The 17,509-nt window shown below is 37.7% G+C and overlaps 1 protein-coding gene across 1 annotated transcript in view; it reads right to left on the minus strand.

The window, feature by feature from the left end:
- HAPLN1 (hyaluronan and proteoglycan link protein 1) overlaps positions 1-17,509 on the minus strand; it is a 69,188-nt gene that overhangs the window by 22,077 nt on the left and 29,602 nt on the right. The window contains exon 2 of the mRNA XM_024734363.1: positions 8,129-8,254. Within this exon, the coding sequence (XP_024590131.1) occupies positions 8,129-8,228 (100 nt within the window). The 5' untranslated portion in view covers positions 8,229-8,254. The remainder of the gene's footprint in view (positions 1-8,128; positions 8,255-17,509) is intronic.

Raw genomic sequence — 17,509 nt, forward strand, 5'->3', positions numbered from 1 at the left:
TTTACTAGCAATATTATTGGTCACAGATAATCATAAATCCATTGTGAAAAAATGTAGCCATATAACTAAGAAAATAAAAACTGTATGTAATACATACTGTCGTTTATAAGGAAACCTGTCTTTAACTTACATGCCTTTCACCTGTTTCATCTGTGCCTTTCCCTACCATTCAGTAACTCTGAGCCAATCGGACAAACGTCATTTCCAATGCTTTCCAGGAACAAGGCAAAGCAAGGAAGCAAACAAACACCACTTCAAATAGAATCCTCTAGAAGTGGAAATCTCCTCACTTCAAGGATATGTTTTCAGTGGTGTTTCTATTTTAAATTTACGACCTCTCTTTAGAAACAAGAGACGACTCTCCCTTCTTTCCACCCCCTTCACCTAATCTGAACCCTTGACTGTAGTAAATGCTCCCTGTTCTAACTTGTTTGTTAATTTTGTACTTGATGGACTATGGTCTTTCTGTGTTTTTATCCTTAATGTCCTTGTCTTGTCTGAGTGGACTGTGTGTGGGAAGGGTAGGTAGAATTCTTGTTTAACTTAATATTCTTTAGTACATTTCACAGCATAATCCTTGAGTATGTAAAAACAGACTACTCAGAGCTTATACATGTGGTAATTAGTTATCGAGTAAGCACTCAAGTCAAGCAACCAACGTGTTTAATTAAAAGAAGATTAAAATGGCGCCAATGTGTACTGACTACTTGATAATCATTTTTGAGAACATATGTAGTGCTGCTACTACATTGTAGCAATACAAAATACACAAAATGTTTTTGAAGTGATTTGTATAGAACTTTTAGATTTCTTATGCTTTCAGTGTCTTCATTTTGAAATAAAAATATTTCTGTAACAAAGATGCCCTCCCACCCCCTATTTTCACTTTGATACCTCTTAATTAAATATTTTAACTTAGCACTTTGGTAGATTTTTGTACTCCAAAATACATTCCTAAAAGAGTAGTTTCCATTTTTCCATTTAAAATAAAGAGCCAAAGCAATAAAGAAATCTAACTATTCTTTCTTGGTAGCTGGGAAAGTCAGAGAAATATAGCATGTTGAAATTACTTTAACATTAATCCATTCAGCTATAGGTCAGTGCTTTAGCTGAGTCAACACTGGTTCTAGCAAAGCTGCAACCAAAGAAAAAGGCTTCTCTATTTAATGGATTTTTCTGGGGGGGAAAAAAAGCTTTGGGAAAGTTTCCAAACAGTCATTGGCTTCCTGCATAATTTGTCAATTTCAGCACTCAGGATGGAACAGAGAACGCAATGGCTGTTAGTGTGAATTTGTTGCTACCTGAAAATATTATTAAATATAGGTTTTTATACCTGGAAATATTCTAAAATTCATTGTTTTAATAGATGCATTATAGAATAACATAGAATTCAGCATTTTAGGCTACTCTACAACAAGTTTAGAAATATTCTTAAGGTGTATTTTATGGGTTTAAAAAGTGAGTATGAATACAAAATTCTAAATAGTAGGATATTTTTGTTTGGTAACTAATTATACTTTTCTTCATATTTCAACCTCTATATAACACTTATTTTATTGTTTTTTGTCATCTTTGTCACCACGATAATATTGTCATTAAGCTCATTGAGGAGATGGTTTGTTCTTCCATAGAGAATAACTCAGTATTTTGCACAAAGAAGGCCAATGTTTAGCAAATGCCCGAATGAGTAGATTATTTCAAAAGGACACACAAATGCACAGAAGACTGGGCAATGGGCTAGCAAATGCAAAGTTGCATTTCATTCCTTGCTTTTCCTATTTATAACCATTGTGTATGTGTGTATAAATGTATAAACTATATGTGTGTGTGTGTGTGTGTGTGTGTGTGTGTGTGTGTGTGTGTACCTAGTGTACCAACTATATAGTTGAGGAAAATTATTGCCATGTTTGACTTACACCTATAATTTAAAGAAACTGCTTTATTGAATGGCAGTTATCACAGTTAGTAGTTCTATATTCATAGTAATGTCTGCCTTTCACTAGATCATAAGCTTGATGAAGACAAAGACTGAGTTTTGGTCATCATTCTATTCCCAATGCCTATTAAGGTGCTTACTGTAGATGACACATTTGTGCCCCCCTCCCAAATTCATATGTTGAAACCTGATTCCCAGTGTGATGATATTTGGAGGTGCGGCCTTTGGAGGTGATTAGGTTATGAGGGTGGAGCCCTCATGAATGGAATTAGTGCCCTTATATAAGGGACCCAGAGCGGTCCCTTGTCCCCTTCTGCCATGTGAGGACACAGAGAAAAGACAGCCATCTGTGAACTAGGAATCCAGCTCTCACCAGACACCAAATGTGCCAGCACCATGATCTGGGACTTCCCAGCCTCCAGAACTGTGAGAAATCAATTTCTATTGTTGATAAGCCACCCAGTCTATGGTATTCTGTTATAGCAGGCCAAATAAGTGTATATATGTATGCGTGCAGTATTTTTACATATGTATGTATATGCCTATATACATTTTCCTTCTTCTCTTTTGGTTTTATTTACTGTATTTATATGGTGATATTCTGGTCAAATGATAAGGCTGTGTTTAAAGCAGTAGGTTCTTATTAACATATTTGGTTTCACATCCTATAGTAAGTTAAGAAGAGATTTTAGAATTAGGATGTTGCTAATTTTTATAATTTCATGATGAAATTCTCTAATATTTTATAGCTCATAATTTCTAGATAGTATTATTAACAGTGTATGCATTTAGCCAAATGCAATTTGGAAAATATGGTTGATATTCATGGATTTTGCATTTGTAGCTGCAGATAATGTACTCTGCCTCGAAAAGAAAAAAATAAATTATAATTTAACTTTTAGTAAACAGACTCATGGAGTCTGAGTCCAGACAAGTTTTAAGTGGAAGAGAGAATGCTTATCTAGTTCTCCCATTAAACTTTGGTTCTGTAGATGGTTTATGATCATCCATTATTAAAATCACTTCACTCCTTTTGATCCTCTCTGCACCACCAGATCCCAACTCTGCAGACATTACATAAGGAACACGATAGCATTGCAGTGACCAAATGTAAATCAAATACTCTTCAAAGCTTCGTGCATACATTAGGAGGATTGCTGCATCCTGCCTCTGGTGGATTCTCCTGGATTGTAAGATGCTATATGCAGTGTGGGAGCAATAAAAAATGACCAAACAAAAATTGCTATTGAAACTCAGAATCCTCTTCCTTATCTGCTGCCTCTCATCGTACAAACTGTAAAGTTTCCTGAGATTTGGAAAGACTGACTAGGACTTGATTAGGAAAAGTTCCTAGATTTTGGCCCTGAATTTATGTAACAAATGTATTGATTACCTATACTATGTGCCCAGTATTAGTTTAGGTGACTGGGATACATCAGACAAAGATCCCTGCCCTCGTGGAGCTGATACATGTTCTTGTGGCAGAGATGGACACAAACAATTGCATAAAAATAAGTAAAGTAGATATCCAGGACTACAGAGAAGAGGAAAAGAAGATCAGAGGTAGATAGGGATGCCAGAGGAGGGGAAGAGCACAGTAGTCAGGGTGCATTCATTAAGAAGGTGAGGGCTTCCCTGGTGGCGCAGTGGTTGAGAGTCCGCCTGCCAATGCAGGGGATGCGGGTTCGTGCCCCAGTCCGGGAAGATCCCACATGCCGCGGAGCGGCTGGGCCCGTGAGCCATGGCCGCTGAGCCTGTGCGTCCAGAGCCTGTGCTCCGCAATGGGAGAGGCCACAACAGTGAGAGGCTGTTGTGAAAAATGATCCCAGATTTGAAGAAGGGGGTTAGCCAAGAGAAACTTCTCCTCATCAGCCATGCAGCCTGGGCCAAGCAACATTTAAGTGCTGGGTCTTGATTTCCTCATTTATACAATGGCGTATTGATCTCAATGATCTATATTAAAGTCCTTTTACGTTCTTAAATTCTGTAAACTATGATTTACTTTATGCCAACATTACACAATGAAAGCAGTGATCTATTAATGTACATTAGGCCCACACAATGTGTCATGTGTTGCTAAATGCCATGGATGCCACAGGACTTGAGAAGTGCTCATTACAAGAGTGGTAATTTAGAAGTGTCTCATTGCACTCATTCACGTATTCAGCACATATATTAAGCACCTAGTATGTGCCAGGCAGTACTGTATAGCTGGAGTGTTACAAAGCTGACAGTCTGATGCTTAGCTAGGATGGAAGAGTGGTTTGGGGCACAAGAAGGGGGAACCAACCACATTGAGTGGAGAGTGTCTACTTCTGCGAGGGATTCTAGATCTCCATTATTTTTGCCACCCACAGAGATGAACTTCTGACAACACTTTCTTTAAAAAAATCTAATTGCTTTATCTTTTGAGAAAAGTGACCGTAAGTTTTACTTATTATAAAGAAGGGAACTGTTTTCATCTCTTAAGATTTCCTCTTATTATTCTTTTAAAAAATTTAATGTAGCTTATTTGTGTTCACCTACTAAGTATATTAAGGGGAATATTACTTAAGTTTGGAAAGCTTCATTTTATACACAGAAAGTAAAAGTGATCAGATAATGTTTAATACCATTGGAGAAATTTAAAACTGGAATTAAGGAGGGCAAAGAAGGCAATTTATAAAATGTTTACTTCATTAGAACTAAGGTAATGATATGGTTCTGCTAGCAAATGAATTTGAAAAGCATGACCTTTTCCCGCCAGTATTTGTGCTCCTTTTTCTATTTAAAAATCAGTTTTCCGTGACAGTGAAGAAATAATCAACATGGCGATAACAACTATCATCTACTGGTGCTTATTGTGTTCTGGGTACTAAGCACTTTTCCATATATTATCTAATTTAATTCTCACAAAGCTTTATAGAATAACAGTGATTATACCCAATTCTATACATGAGATAACTGAGACTTGAAGAGATTAAGTAAACTGCCCAAGGTCTAAAGCCAGTAACTGGGATTAGGGGAAAAACTCCTGAATTTGTCATAAGAAGACCTGTACTTGGAATGCCAGAGGCAGGAAACACTGGATCGCTGACTTGGATAAGATCAGGCGGTTATGTATTCAGTATAACTATAATTGTTTTGCAGCTATTTTGGTTAATAGGCAAATGGTCATAAAATTTCTCTGCTGTCCATATAAATGTCTTCGTAAAAGTTGTATTTTACAAAGTATATTCATCATCTGTGAACTTCTACTGGTAATTGAAAGTCTACAAAGAGTTTTTTTAGAACAGATCCAAATATTTTAAAAATTGTGCTTTTGTGTGATTTAGTACTCCATATAAAATTCTTCCTAATGAACTCAAGTTTCAAAGGATTGAGAAGTTGTTTGACTAGGCACATCATGAAATGAGGAGTATAATCCATTAGTTGAGATTGTCATAGAGACAATGTCAACAGCAGTTATCTCTTCCTGTAGAAGTATTTGAGGAAATTACTGTCCCCCACACTGCAAACAGTATATGATATAGAAGCTGATACCCTGATTGCAAATTTTTAGCAGACTCCATGGACAAGTGTAGTTTACTTTCTTATATAATCAAGTTGATTCAATAAAAAAATTAAAGGAAGTGAATTAGTACAAGTGCAATTTTATCTAAAGCTTTTCAATAGAAACACTTTGCCCAGGAATCTATACTTGCCATTTTTTCCCCTGGTATTCTGACTTTTTTTTTTTAAGCCAGATTAAAAAAAATTTTTTTTCCTATATCTCTATAGAATCTCCCACAACTAGATAAGGAGGAAGCCTTCAGAAAAAATAATTAGGTAACTCTTATGCATAAGAGTTAAGAACGTGCTAACAAAGTGTTCAGCATCTTTATCAAGGCGGCCAAGGAGAATTTGAGGATTATGTGCATTATTCCCCTGGTATTATTTAAGCCTGGGAAACTTGAGGTACAAAAATAAAAAATTAATTACAAATGAGAGGTAGAAAAGGTGTTTTTGTAGTAACACGAATTTTGAATAATTTTCTGTCACAGAGAGAAGCTTATACTGCTTATCAGTACAATTTGGGAATTTGAGATTCAGATTACTAATTTAATCATTTGATTGCAAAATTCTTATAAAATTTTATGAAGCCTTCAGCTCCCTTAAATTCCTTCTGGGCCATGTTTTTGTTTTGTTTTTGGAGGGCTGTGTTTGATAAATAAAAGTTTTAAATATGAGAAAATAATCCAGTATGTAAGTAATGAAGGTTATCTGCTTTAATGATTTTCTGCTGTGCTATGGGTTTATTTTTGTGTTATAAAAGGCCACTGAAATTATGGCAGGCCATTTGGAAGTGTTTCTCTGAAGGGCTGAGAACATGAAAGTTCAATCTGAATGCTATAATAAAGTAAAAAGAAAACTTTTTGTTGGATAAAAACTAATGAGAACAGGTATTTAGAGCAATTTTTTAAAAAATTTCAACTATGGACATAGCATCATAATATTGACCCAAATCACATTTCAGTGTTAATTTCCACAAGCAAAATGTAGGCCTTGTAGTTGGGTTTTTTTTTTTTTTTTTGTAGTTTTATTACTTGAAAGCTCAGAGCAACTTTCTAAGAACATGAATTTACAATTAAAATGAAGTGGACTAGCAAGTCATTTTTTAAAAAATTGGATAGTGTAGGCAAATAATCTGGATAATTCTGATACCTTGCGTCAGCAATTCCTTTGCACTAAATTTCAACAGAGTATATGGGAATGGAAAGACTGGAGCAACAGAAGTTTTCCTTGCTGAGAAAACTTGAGTCTGACTTACAGGCTTCCTTCAGGAGTAACTTTTAAAATGTTAATATAGTTTTAAAATAATATTTTTATACTCTGCATGAAATTAGACTAAATGATTTATACATCAATAACAGGTAATCTAGTCTAGTAATGGCTTGAAACCATTGCTAAAGGTTAATCCTCCATTGGATTTAAAACTTCTGTGACTTGATGTTAAAAGGATGTTCTCCCTCATCAGAAATCTCTATGTGTAAATATCTTAAGTCTCTGGGAAACAGCTTTGATTCTACTATATATAGTAAAGGAAACAGCTGAGTCAGCAGCTTGCATAGTAAAACTTATGATTATGTAATTCCTTTTTATGGTCCAACAGTGAAAATCGTAAAGCTGTTAGAAACAAAGAGAACTGAAAGAGAAATGCCTAAAATAGCTAGACATTGTCAAATTCAGAATTCTATCTGGGTAGTTGTAATACATGCAGGAAAATACTTCCAGCCAGACCTACACTATCATTTGACCTTCACAAGTCATACTTTTCAACAGTGGATGCGATTTTCTGAGACTACACTTTTGACCTTGAAGCTGTAACTTGATGTTTTATGTCTCTTAGCAAACTTATAATGCCTCTGGTCCCCAAACTGAGTTCATCTAAAATTCATACCATCATATGTTTAAACTGTTAAATCCTGTAATTCTTATTTTAATTATTCAGCATACAAGGGCAAAGAGAGAAGCTCCAGCTCCTTTAGAATTATATTTTTCTTATTGCATTGAAATGCAACATTGAAAGCTAAGTCTTATTGAAAGCTAAGTCTCTTAGCTTTCTTAACGCAGGATGTCCCTCATCTGAAGCTGGGGCTGAGGAAATAGCTGCATTGTACTGCAGCCTCAAATCCTGCTACAGCTCCCAGGCTTAGGATTCAGCTGAGCTGAAAAGAAATATTCAGGGCAATACATTGGTCTATGGGAACTAAAGCTTTACCGAAGGAGATTTTAATAGGGTAAGTTACTTTTTCCTGAACCCTAGCTTGTCTGACTTTCATTTTCATGTTTTTCTTAATGATGATTCTAACAAAATGACCTTACGTCTTAAGTTTTACTTCCTATTTCTCCCCCCCCAACCCCGCTTTTGCCTTGCCTCTAAATAAACTTTCTACCCTCCATTCTACTTAGAAGATAGCAACTGAAAAGCCTTGGACAATTGCATCAACTCCCTGCAGCTGGACATTCTTAAGCCAATCCACTTTAATTGTCCCCCGATTCTTAACTCTACTGTAATGCAATAGCATTCAAAAGCCACGGAGCATGTTCACCAATTCGCTGAAAGGAAAAGTCAATGCAGCAGAACTAAAATTAAGAAACACTAACCAAGCATCTCAACTCTAAGTAACTTGAAATGATTTGACTTTCATAAGAGAAGCTGTGTTTTCTTACCTTGGATGTGAATAACTCTGTCATGATCTACAGTATAGTTGTCTGAATGATGATCGGCCCAGCAGATTGAAATCAGCACCAGAAGAAGTAGACTATTCATCTTTGTAGCCCAAAGAATCTTCTTCACTGTGAAAGCATCACATACAAAGAGGCTTGTGAGATTTGGAACCCTTTGGAGTGTTGCCCTGCACAACTTATTACTGCCTTATCATCATAGAATGGGTCTGTAAAAATATTTAACCCGATGTGCTCAGAAAGTTACTGTAAGCTGTCTTTGGGAGCTGAAGACTGCAGCTTTGAACAATTCCAATTTCTCTTATGTAGCCAGAGTCCAAACAGTGTTTAACTCTATCTTTGCAGAATTGTAAATCTAGAAATTTATTTAGAACAGTATAGTTTCGACGTAGAGAGTTATAGCAAGTTACAAAAAGACGTGGCAAGGATATAAACAGACTTTTCAAAAACATTTAAACCTCTGAATTTGAAGTATAAGTTAATAACACAGTTTGATACAGCTACATATGAATATTTGTCATCAGGTTTAATTCGGAACTGAATCCATTCATTTTACATATGGCTTCCTAAGCAGGTTAGATTTGCTTGTTCTAAATAGAAAAGAGGACACACACAAAAATGCCTGATGAAACAGAAGCAGCACATTTGTTACAGACTCACCATCTTAAACACTGCTTGGGTCTATGGTGAATGGTTGAAAATTATAGACAAACTAGGTTAGAGTTGTGCATGCTACCAGTGCAGTCATCCTGCTTGATTTTTCATTCATTTCTACCTAAAATGCTGACGCATCAACTTGGAGTGCCAGGTAGGGTCTCTGCAGTCAGCAGAGCCACGGCTGCAGGGACCGTTCCTGCCAGCCTCCCAGGGCAATTAAGCAAATAAAGAGCTGAAATAGACAGCCAGGCGCAGCTCTAGTCCTGAGTGAAAGAGGCTGAGCCATCGCCTGGCTGTCCTTTATCGTAAGACCGATTTGACAAAAAGGGACACAATCCCCCCAAAACTTCGTCATTCTAAGGACCAAAAAGTGATTCCAAATAATACAAACCAGACGACCTTTGCAGTATTTGCCAGGCAAGATTTTCAGTGTAGCTCCTCTTTTAATGTGGAAGCTGAGGCAGATATTAACAAGAGCTTTCTTTTTCTCTCAAGCACACAGCAGCCTTAACAATACTTGGCTATTTTTGAGACTGAAATTGCACAGTAATGACTTCTCACACTAGTTTGTTTTTTCCAGGAAAGCCTGACTCCCTGGAATACTTATTAAAGAGCTCTGAGTCTGTTCCTGGAGGTCCTTGCAGGCCAGCCTCTTCTCCAGAGCCTAATGCACTACTCACAGACGTCCCCCAAGCCTCTTGGGACAGCAGTACCTCTCTGCCTTCTCCCCTCTAAAAATCGGCATCGTTGTGATGCTTATGGATTCAGTCTTTCATGTTTGCTTTAACCCTTTTCTTTTTCTTCATTATGTCACAGAAAGAAGATGGTGGATGAGCAAATTGAGAAACTTACTTTCCCAGGAAACTAAAACTGTCACCTGCAAAATTCTCTCCGATTTACTGATCTTGTTTTCAGGGGTTCACTTGCTTGCTCCTCTCAGGTTTTTTGGGAAATGATTATTTTTTTGAAGCAACTGACTTTTTTCCATAGGAATACTGTTAACAAATATTACCTGTTTTCAGCCCCGAGCTACACTTTGGGTGAACAGATATAATAGAGGTGACCTTTTGGAATCTGGAATATGACTGACACAGTTATAGACAGACACATAAGACAATGGGCCAATGGGTATACGAGGTGTCCTGTGCTCTTTGCTCACCACGGGGATCAGAGGAGAGGGGGAAATGTGGAAGAGAGGGTGTGAGGAAAACATACAATTTTGACTGTTAAAGGAGACATTCTAAGAAGGGTCAAGATGAGCAGAGGCAGAGAATTTGCTAGATTATCTTTCACATTAGGGTGGACATCTACAGTATAATTTATACAGAGTTGTGTACTCCCCCCCTAAACACACACACACACACACACACACACACACACACACACACAGTTATGCATCCTACCACAGAAGTCACCCTGATTTTACTCATTTGTACCTAAAATATATCACACACAAATTTATCTACTTTAATTCCATATCATAGTATTAAAAATTATATCACTAAGGATTCATTCCATTGTGTCACAATATTAAGTATCCAACGACCCAATTTTAAAATGCAAACATCCTGGGGTGGGGGCAGTGCTGGAGATAAATAATAATAACAGCAGTTCCTTTTAATTGAATGTCTACTATCTGCCTAGTGCTCTGCTAAGCACTGCGCGTGTAATGGCTCATGCAGTCCTTATAATAATCCTGTGAGACAAATCTTTCCATTTTTTTCTGACAGTTACCTTGTTGGAGGTCACACATCTAAGAAAGCGACAATGTTTGTATTTGCCTTAGGCAAAAGCAACACCTACTTGGAGTTGTGCTTATTTTTCTGAAAAAGAAAGTTATTTTGTTGCCTTTCTTATTTAGGCTCTTTTACTTGAACGTAGGTGATACGAAAACTTTGACTTATGTTATATGTGAGTATGAACTTTTTTTCCCAAGGCTTGCATATGAGAGTCAGATGGCACTTTTCGTGGCAAGGTCGTGCCCTGCCTTGTTTACAGCACCACTCTGGTGCCATGAGCACCACCACGGTGGTCCACGTGTGGGCACACACACGTGCGTTCACACGTGCACCATCTTTAATTAAAATAGCTGAGGACATTACACATCCTCAGTGCAAATACCCCTACACGGGCATCAGTGCAGTCCAGGTAGGAGAAAGTGGAAAGGGTCTCTGTTACCCTGGCGGTATAACAACTGTGTCACCAAAAGACATGAAACTAGGAAAGCAAACCTCAGGGACACAATTTTCAGGTGTTTAAGCAAACTGCAAGTACACACGAGGTGCTGGACACTCGGTTGAGGTTCCTGAGGATGAGGGCTGTGCCAGCTGTCTGTGTGCTGGTCCTCAAAGGAGGACACTGAACCCTGTTTATTTGCATTTGTAATGATGTCTTCTCTGAATATCCAGGTATTTTTGGTTAAAATTTTTCAGTTTTTGATAAGAGCAGAATTTAGGAAATTTGGGGGCTTCTATAGAACCAGTTATTGCCAGCCTTGAATTAACAGTCTTAGTTCCCCCTGCAGCTCACACACTGCTGGTCTCTTTCTACAGCCTATCAAACCTTGCCACCGTGATGCTGTAGCCAGCTTCAAGATGAGCTCAGATTGAGATGTCTGTGTTCACAGTCACAGGCATGATAGTACTGTGATTTTACAGTTCTGCTTTGGTGACAACTGAACCACTATTTGGAAGCAAGATATCGGCCCAACCTGAAAGTCTAATAGTTTGATAGACACAAAGACATACAATACCAATAGTCTAATACCAAAGTGGCCGACTGCTATTTCTTAAACACCTACTGTGTTAAAATTATTGTATTGGGCAATGGGGAAATAAAACAAAGTGGAAGGCCTGTATGCTATTTTCTGTGTCTTGAGAGCTAATGCCACGTATTTCCTGAACTACTATTACAGCGGGCCCTCTGTATCCACGGGTTCTGCATCCTCGGAGTCAACCGATCTCAGAACAAAAATATTTGGGAAAAATATTGCAGAAAGTACCAAAAAAGCAAAACTTTAATTTCAAATATTTTCACAGCATTTACATCATATTAGTTATTATAAGTAATCTAGAGATGATTTAAAGTATACAAGGGGATGTGCTTAGGTTATATGCAAATATATTAGGGACTTGAGCATTTTATTTTATTTTTTTAAATAAATTTATTTTTTGGCTGCATTGGGTATTCGTTGCTGTGCGCAGGCTTTCTCTAGTTGCAGCGAGCGGGGGCTACTCTTCGTTGAGGTGCGCAGGCTTCTCATTGCGGTGGCTTCTCTTGCTGTGGAGCACAGGCTCTAGGTGCATGGGCTTCAGTAGTCGTGGTGCATGGGCTTAGTTGCTCCACAGCATGTAGGATCTTCCCGGACCAGGGCTCGAACCCGTGTCCCCTGCATTGGCAGGCGGATTCTTAACCGCTGCGCCACCAGGGAAGCCCTTGAGCGTTTTATATAAGGGACTTGAGCATCTGTGGGGTTTGGTATCCACAGGGCATCCTGGAAGCAATTCCCACAAGGACTCTGGGGACAACTGTACATGCTTGGTACTGTCCTTGAAGCTTCACCCATTTAATTGTTATTTCTCAGAACAGCTCAATTGAAGTGTTAGTATACACATTTTACAGCTCTGGAAACACGTCAGAGTGGTGACGTCCGCAATCATGTGAAGTGAGAAGCTGGGAATCTGGGCAGTCTGACGTGACCCCAGAGCCTGCACAATCCACCGGCATCACTGGTGTCCGGTGTACCCTGAGGAATGCCATCAGCTCTCACAACTCTTCCAAGGCTTCACACAAGCTGGAGTGCTTCTCCTCCTTCTCTCACTGGGTTGTAGGCATAGCACTGATCACAGCACTGTTGGCACAAGACGTCTGTACATCCAAAGTTGGAATGCTTTCCTCACTGCACGCGCATCCTGTGTGCCAAGAGGAGGGGCGAATGGAAAACTGGATCTGGGAGAAACCAGGACTAAAGGAGCCAAGACTGAGGCGAGTTTTTACACTGTTTAAAGATCACGTGTGTAGTTACATAGAGGACAGGTGAAGAGTTGTTTTTCTTCTCCATTGAGGGCATAATTACATACACCAGGTTTCAATTCAGCACTTGAAATTTAGTTTACAGGTTATGAGAATCCATACAGAGGTTGCTAGAAGCTGAATGAGCAAACCATAGAATCTGATTGGACAGAATTATTTTACAATAGACTGAACCTTCTCCTTCTTGATATCTTTCAAGTCTGATCTAGTTACAGGCAGGAGCCGGTCCATGATCAGTGGTGCAGTGAAATGAAAAAAAAAAAAAAAAACAAACAAGGGACTGCAAAGTATACTTTTTCATTAGGTTAAATTAATTCAACTTTTAAAAATTGTTCTTTTTTTCTGACCATTTTTCTGTTAGAATGGCCTCTATTTCATGGAATTATAACTTTTAGACTTTTTTAAATTGTAGATTATTTTATACTTACTTAGCAATATATTTTTAATGACAATCTTATGCTGACTCATCACTTGTTTTGTTTTTATTGGTTGGCTTTGTTTTCTGTTTTGACTCTGCAGGTGTGTAAAATCCAGGAGTCAGACCACTGACCCAAATGATGGCTAAAGAACTCAGACTACTGATGCATTTGAATTGTTCAGTGTGCGGAGGGACCCCTGGGTGTTTACCTAAGCCCCAGGATTTACTGCACACAATGGGGCAGAATGCAGAACTGCTTGGAATATACCCAATGATCAAAAGAGAAGCCATGAATGAAAAAAATCTGTGTTCGGTTATACAATAACTACCCTCAGGGAGTGAGTCTGTATAAACTCCAAGTGAACAAAACATCTGCCCTGTCATCTTGCATTGTTCTATGAAAGTGCAAACTACTGAAGAAGTAGAAGAGAATTCATGATGCCCTGAATTAAATGTCTAGCCACAGACATTGTGGTAACCTCCTTCTCAGGCCATGGTCAGTCTGCTGCTTCCTTGGCGTGATCCTTTGGCAACCTGAGAAGCTGGAAAAAGTCCTAGGTCAGGAGGAAGAAAACATGAGTTCTATACCAGGTCTCATAATCAACACATCAGGTCTCAAGTTTTTCACCTACAAAATACTAATAATTTTTTTCCTCAAGGTGAAAAGTGTTTTTGAAAAGTATAAAAACTATGCAGACTAAGGTATTGTTATCAAGCTGGCATGGCTCACCTCAAACCCGATCAGTTTTCATGGATAAATGTAATAGCAAACTAAAGATATCTCCTTCTCAGAGGCAGGTGAGTTCTAAAAAGTTCACTATCACTTGTATGTGGAATCTAAAAATGATACAAATGAACTTATATACCAAACAGACCCACAGACAGAAAACAAACTTATGGTTACCAAAGGGGAAAGGTGCGGGGGAGGGATAAATTAGGAGTTTGGGATTAATATATTAACATAACACACTACTATATATAAAATAGATAACCATCAAAGGCCTACTGTGTAGCACAGAGAACTCTACTCAATATTTTGTAATAAACTATTGGGGAAAAGAATCTGAAAAAGAATATATGTGTATATATATATCTGAGTCACTTTGCTGTACACCTGAAACTAACACAACATTGTAAATCAACTATACTTCAATTAAAAAAAAAGTTCACTATTTGGAATGAGTGCAGGAATCAAAACACAGAGGAGGGCCTGAAGCAGCAGTAGTAACACCAGGCAACTCATTAAAAAAGCGAATTCCCTGGGCCTACGACAGATCTCCTGAATCAGAAACCGAGGGTAGGGCCCAGCTGGCAGTGTTTCACAAGCCCTGCCCCCTCCTCCAGGTGAGTCTGACGCAGGCTCAGATTGGAGAACCACGTGTCTAAGCCTTTAAGAATACCAGGCGTTCTTCATCTCGTGCTTGAGCTTCAGGGAGTCAAAGCTGAGTTACGGAAGGAAAGGATCACGCCAAGGACAAGGAAGCAACAGACTGACCGTTTCTAGACTACGAGGTCACCAGGGTATCCGGTAATGTTAAAGCCTTAGAATAATTGAACATAGGGTCCTTACGACTCTCAAAATAAGCTGCATTTTAAATTTTATGACTTTTTTCCTTCCTCCTCCATACTTTGAAATCAGCCTATTTAATTTCCATTTTGCCCCTAAATTTTTCATTTCAGAGATGTTTTTTATCTTTTGCTTTTCTGCTTCTATTTCTCCATTTGTTACCTACAAATCTTACCCATCCACTGTAACTTCATTTTTTTCTCTTCTCTTTTCCCTGTATTTATTATATTTATTACATTATTTGATATTTGATGTGATCATATGATTTATCATCCAAACCAGGGCAGAGAATGAACAGAAGAACTATTTATAACTGTATGGGAAACTAGTACCATGTAAATGGGGGCTATCCTAGGGAGATGGGCAATATGTTATGAGTGTGATGGAGGAAAGGCAGAATTTAGTTTCATTCTTTGCTCTGTCACTCCAGTTGTGTGACTCTTAAGAGAAGTAATTCAACTGCTTCAGGGTCAGATTTTTTTTTATCCATCAATTAGAGTAGTTGATGACAAATGTCAAAGTCTTCCACACATTCTTTGTTGTTATTATTATTCAACTTTTTCTTAACGGAGATATCAGGCCCTCCGTTCTACTTACATTGCATTTTAGGACTGTTCACCTCAAAAAACAAATGAATGGATTTTTAAAGGGATGACATCAATAATGCTTGTTTAAGTAGCATTTTGATTCACTTATTGCTTTTTGGCTGGTTATTCTTTGCCAGCTGTCTCTTGGAGGAATATTGATAGAGTTTGGGACAAACAAAGCAGCTCTTCACTTAATCAAAGTACATTTGCTCCAGCCTCTCATTGACCCATCTGAACCTGCTTTAGATAATTCCTGAGACAGGGGTTAGACTTCTCCAAAACCAGCTTTATGAAAGGGTTCCACAGTGGTTTTGTTTGTTGATTGCTTTTCTAAAACAAACATAAAAAGCACATAGAAATAAAAGCACAAATTATATTTGATGTTTATAGTGTTCAGTCCTGCAAGTCTTAATTGAATCCCTAGGGAGTGCGGGGGAAAGCAGTGCATATACATACTAATACGCACGGTGACTTATTTGGACTTTTCTTGTTTCTGAGTATCTAATAGCCTGGCATTGCTGAACGAATAAATGAATGAGGCGTATACAGCAGGATTCTGACACTCCCAGGTTATAGACGATGTGAAACCCTAACCTTATAGTGATGCTTAAGAGCTGGGAACATTTCATTCAACGTTTATTTACATGCAATACCTTTGGTTGGAATTATATTGGAGAGTAGGCAGCATAAACTATGCCTCTCCAATCTTGTGAGATAATACCAGTGGACAGGTAGACGTCAAAGTCCACTCATAAAACAAGACGGAAAAAATATAAGTTGTAACTATAGTAATGCCTGCGCATTTACACGGGCAGTCAGTAAGACTGTCTTCCCAGGTCATGCCAAGGAAATTCCAGACTTTCTCTCATTATATTCCAATATTCTAGTTCTAATGCTAGTGGATAATTCACAGTCTGTTGGAGAAAAAACTAGTATAAGATATGGGCAGGACTTAAGGTCTCAAAGCCCTGGAGTGTAGTGGACGTTGGTACAGTAGCTTGGGCATGTTCCTGTGAGCTGTCTGTCTGCCACCTGCAGGGTTCCCACATCTACTCAAAAGCCTTTCAGTTACATGAGATTTCTAGGTTTTTAGGGTTGGGGCATGTCTTCCATAATTAATAGTTTGTTTCTTAACCAGAGAGTTATTAGTAGAGGAGGTCAATAAATACATGTGAAGAAATACATTTTGATGATAATGGTGAGATTAAAAGAAAATGAATCTTTTACCTTCCCTTCTGTTTACCTGTGGGGAACTTATCCTACATTTATTGCCCTAAAAAAAAGGATCATGATTTTACCATAGAACATTAAAAATTAGACTATAACTGATATGAATATTATATTGCTATGCAATTAAAAATGCATCCTTCATAGAATGCAGAAAACATTCATTTTCTGTCATTACACATAAAATTTTCAAAAATCAAATAGCCTCACGAGCAATTCTTAAAAGATGATTAAACCTGTTGGTATATAAATTAGCAATGCTGTCACTTCCCAAGCTCACTCACAATTTCTTTTATAGTTTGATTGCTAAATGCTGCCATGCTAAATGGTGTCTTGGCATTATAATCATGATCAAATTATGGGAATAATAAGTCCACATGCTAGAGGTAATTTTGACTAAAATTTCGTTTCTGGACTATTATAATCTCCTCAAAAACCAAACAAGAAAAACTTGTACATATGTTAGCATCGTTCTGAAAAAAGTTTTTTTACTCTAAAGCATATACTTGCTAGGCATACTTGTATAGGAAACACATCATTTTATAGATTCATTCTTCCTTGAGTCCATGATCAAAATTCTCAGTAGCATCAATACAAAGCCATTATACTGAATAATATAAAATTAAATGTTAAAAATATTTTTCTTAATGTATAAAATCAAATGACTTCCTGCCATTCTCAGTAGTGCTAAGTGATTTTTGAATGCTGACAAGGAATTTGGCACTAAATTAAAAACTCTACAAAGGTAAACGTTCCCTAGTGAATTGCAATGCAAATAGAACTTAAACACAGGCATTTTAAAGAGATTGGAAGGCCCCTTTTAACCAATGATGTATAGTAAACACTTTTTCCTGAAGCACTGTAAAAGAATGAATATA

This window comes from Neophocaena asiaeorientalis, unplaced genomic scaffold, assembly GCF_003031525.2.
Source record: "Neophocaena asiaeorientalis asiaeorientalis breed wild unplaced genomic scaffold, Neophocaena_asiaeorientalis_V1.1 scaffold184, whole genome shotgun sequence".
Classification (NCBI taxonomy): domain Eukaryota; kingdom Metazoa; phylum Chordata; class Mammalia; order Artiodactyla; family Phocoenidae; genus Neophocaena; species Neophocaena asiaeorientalis.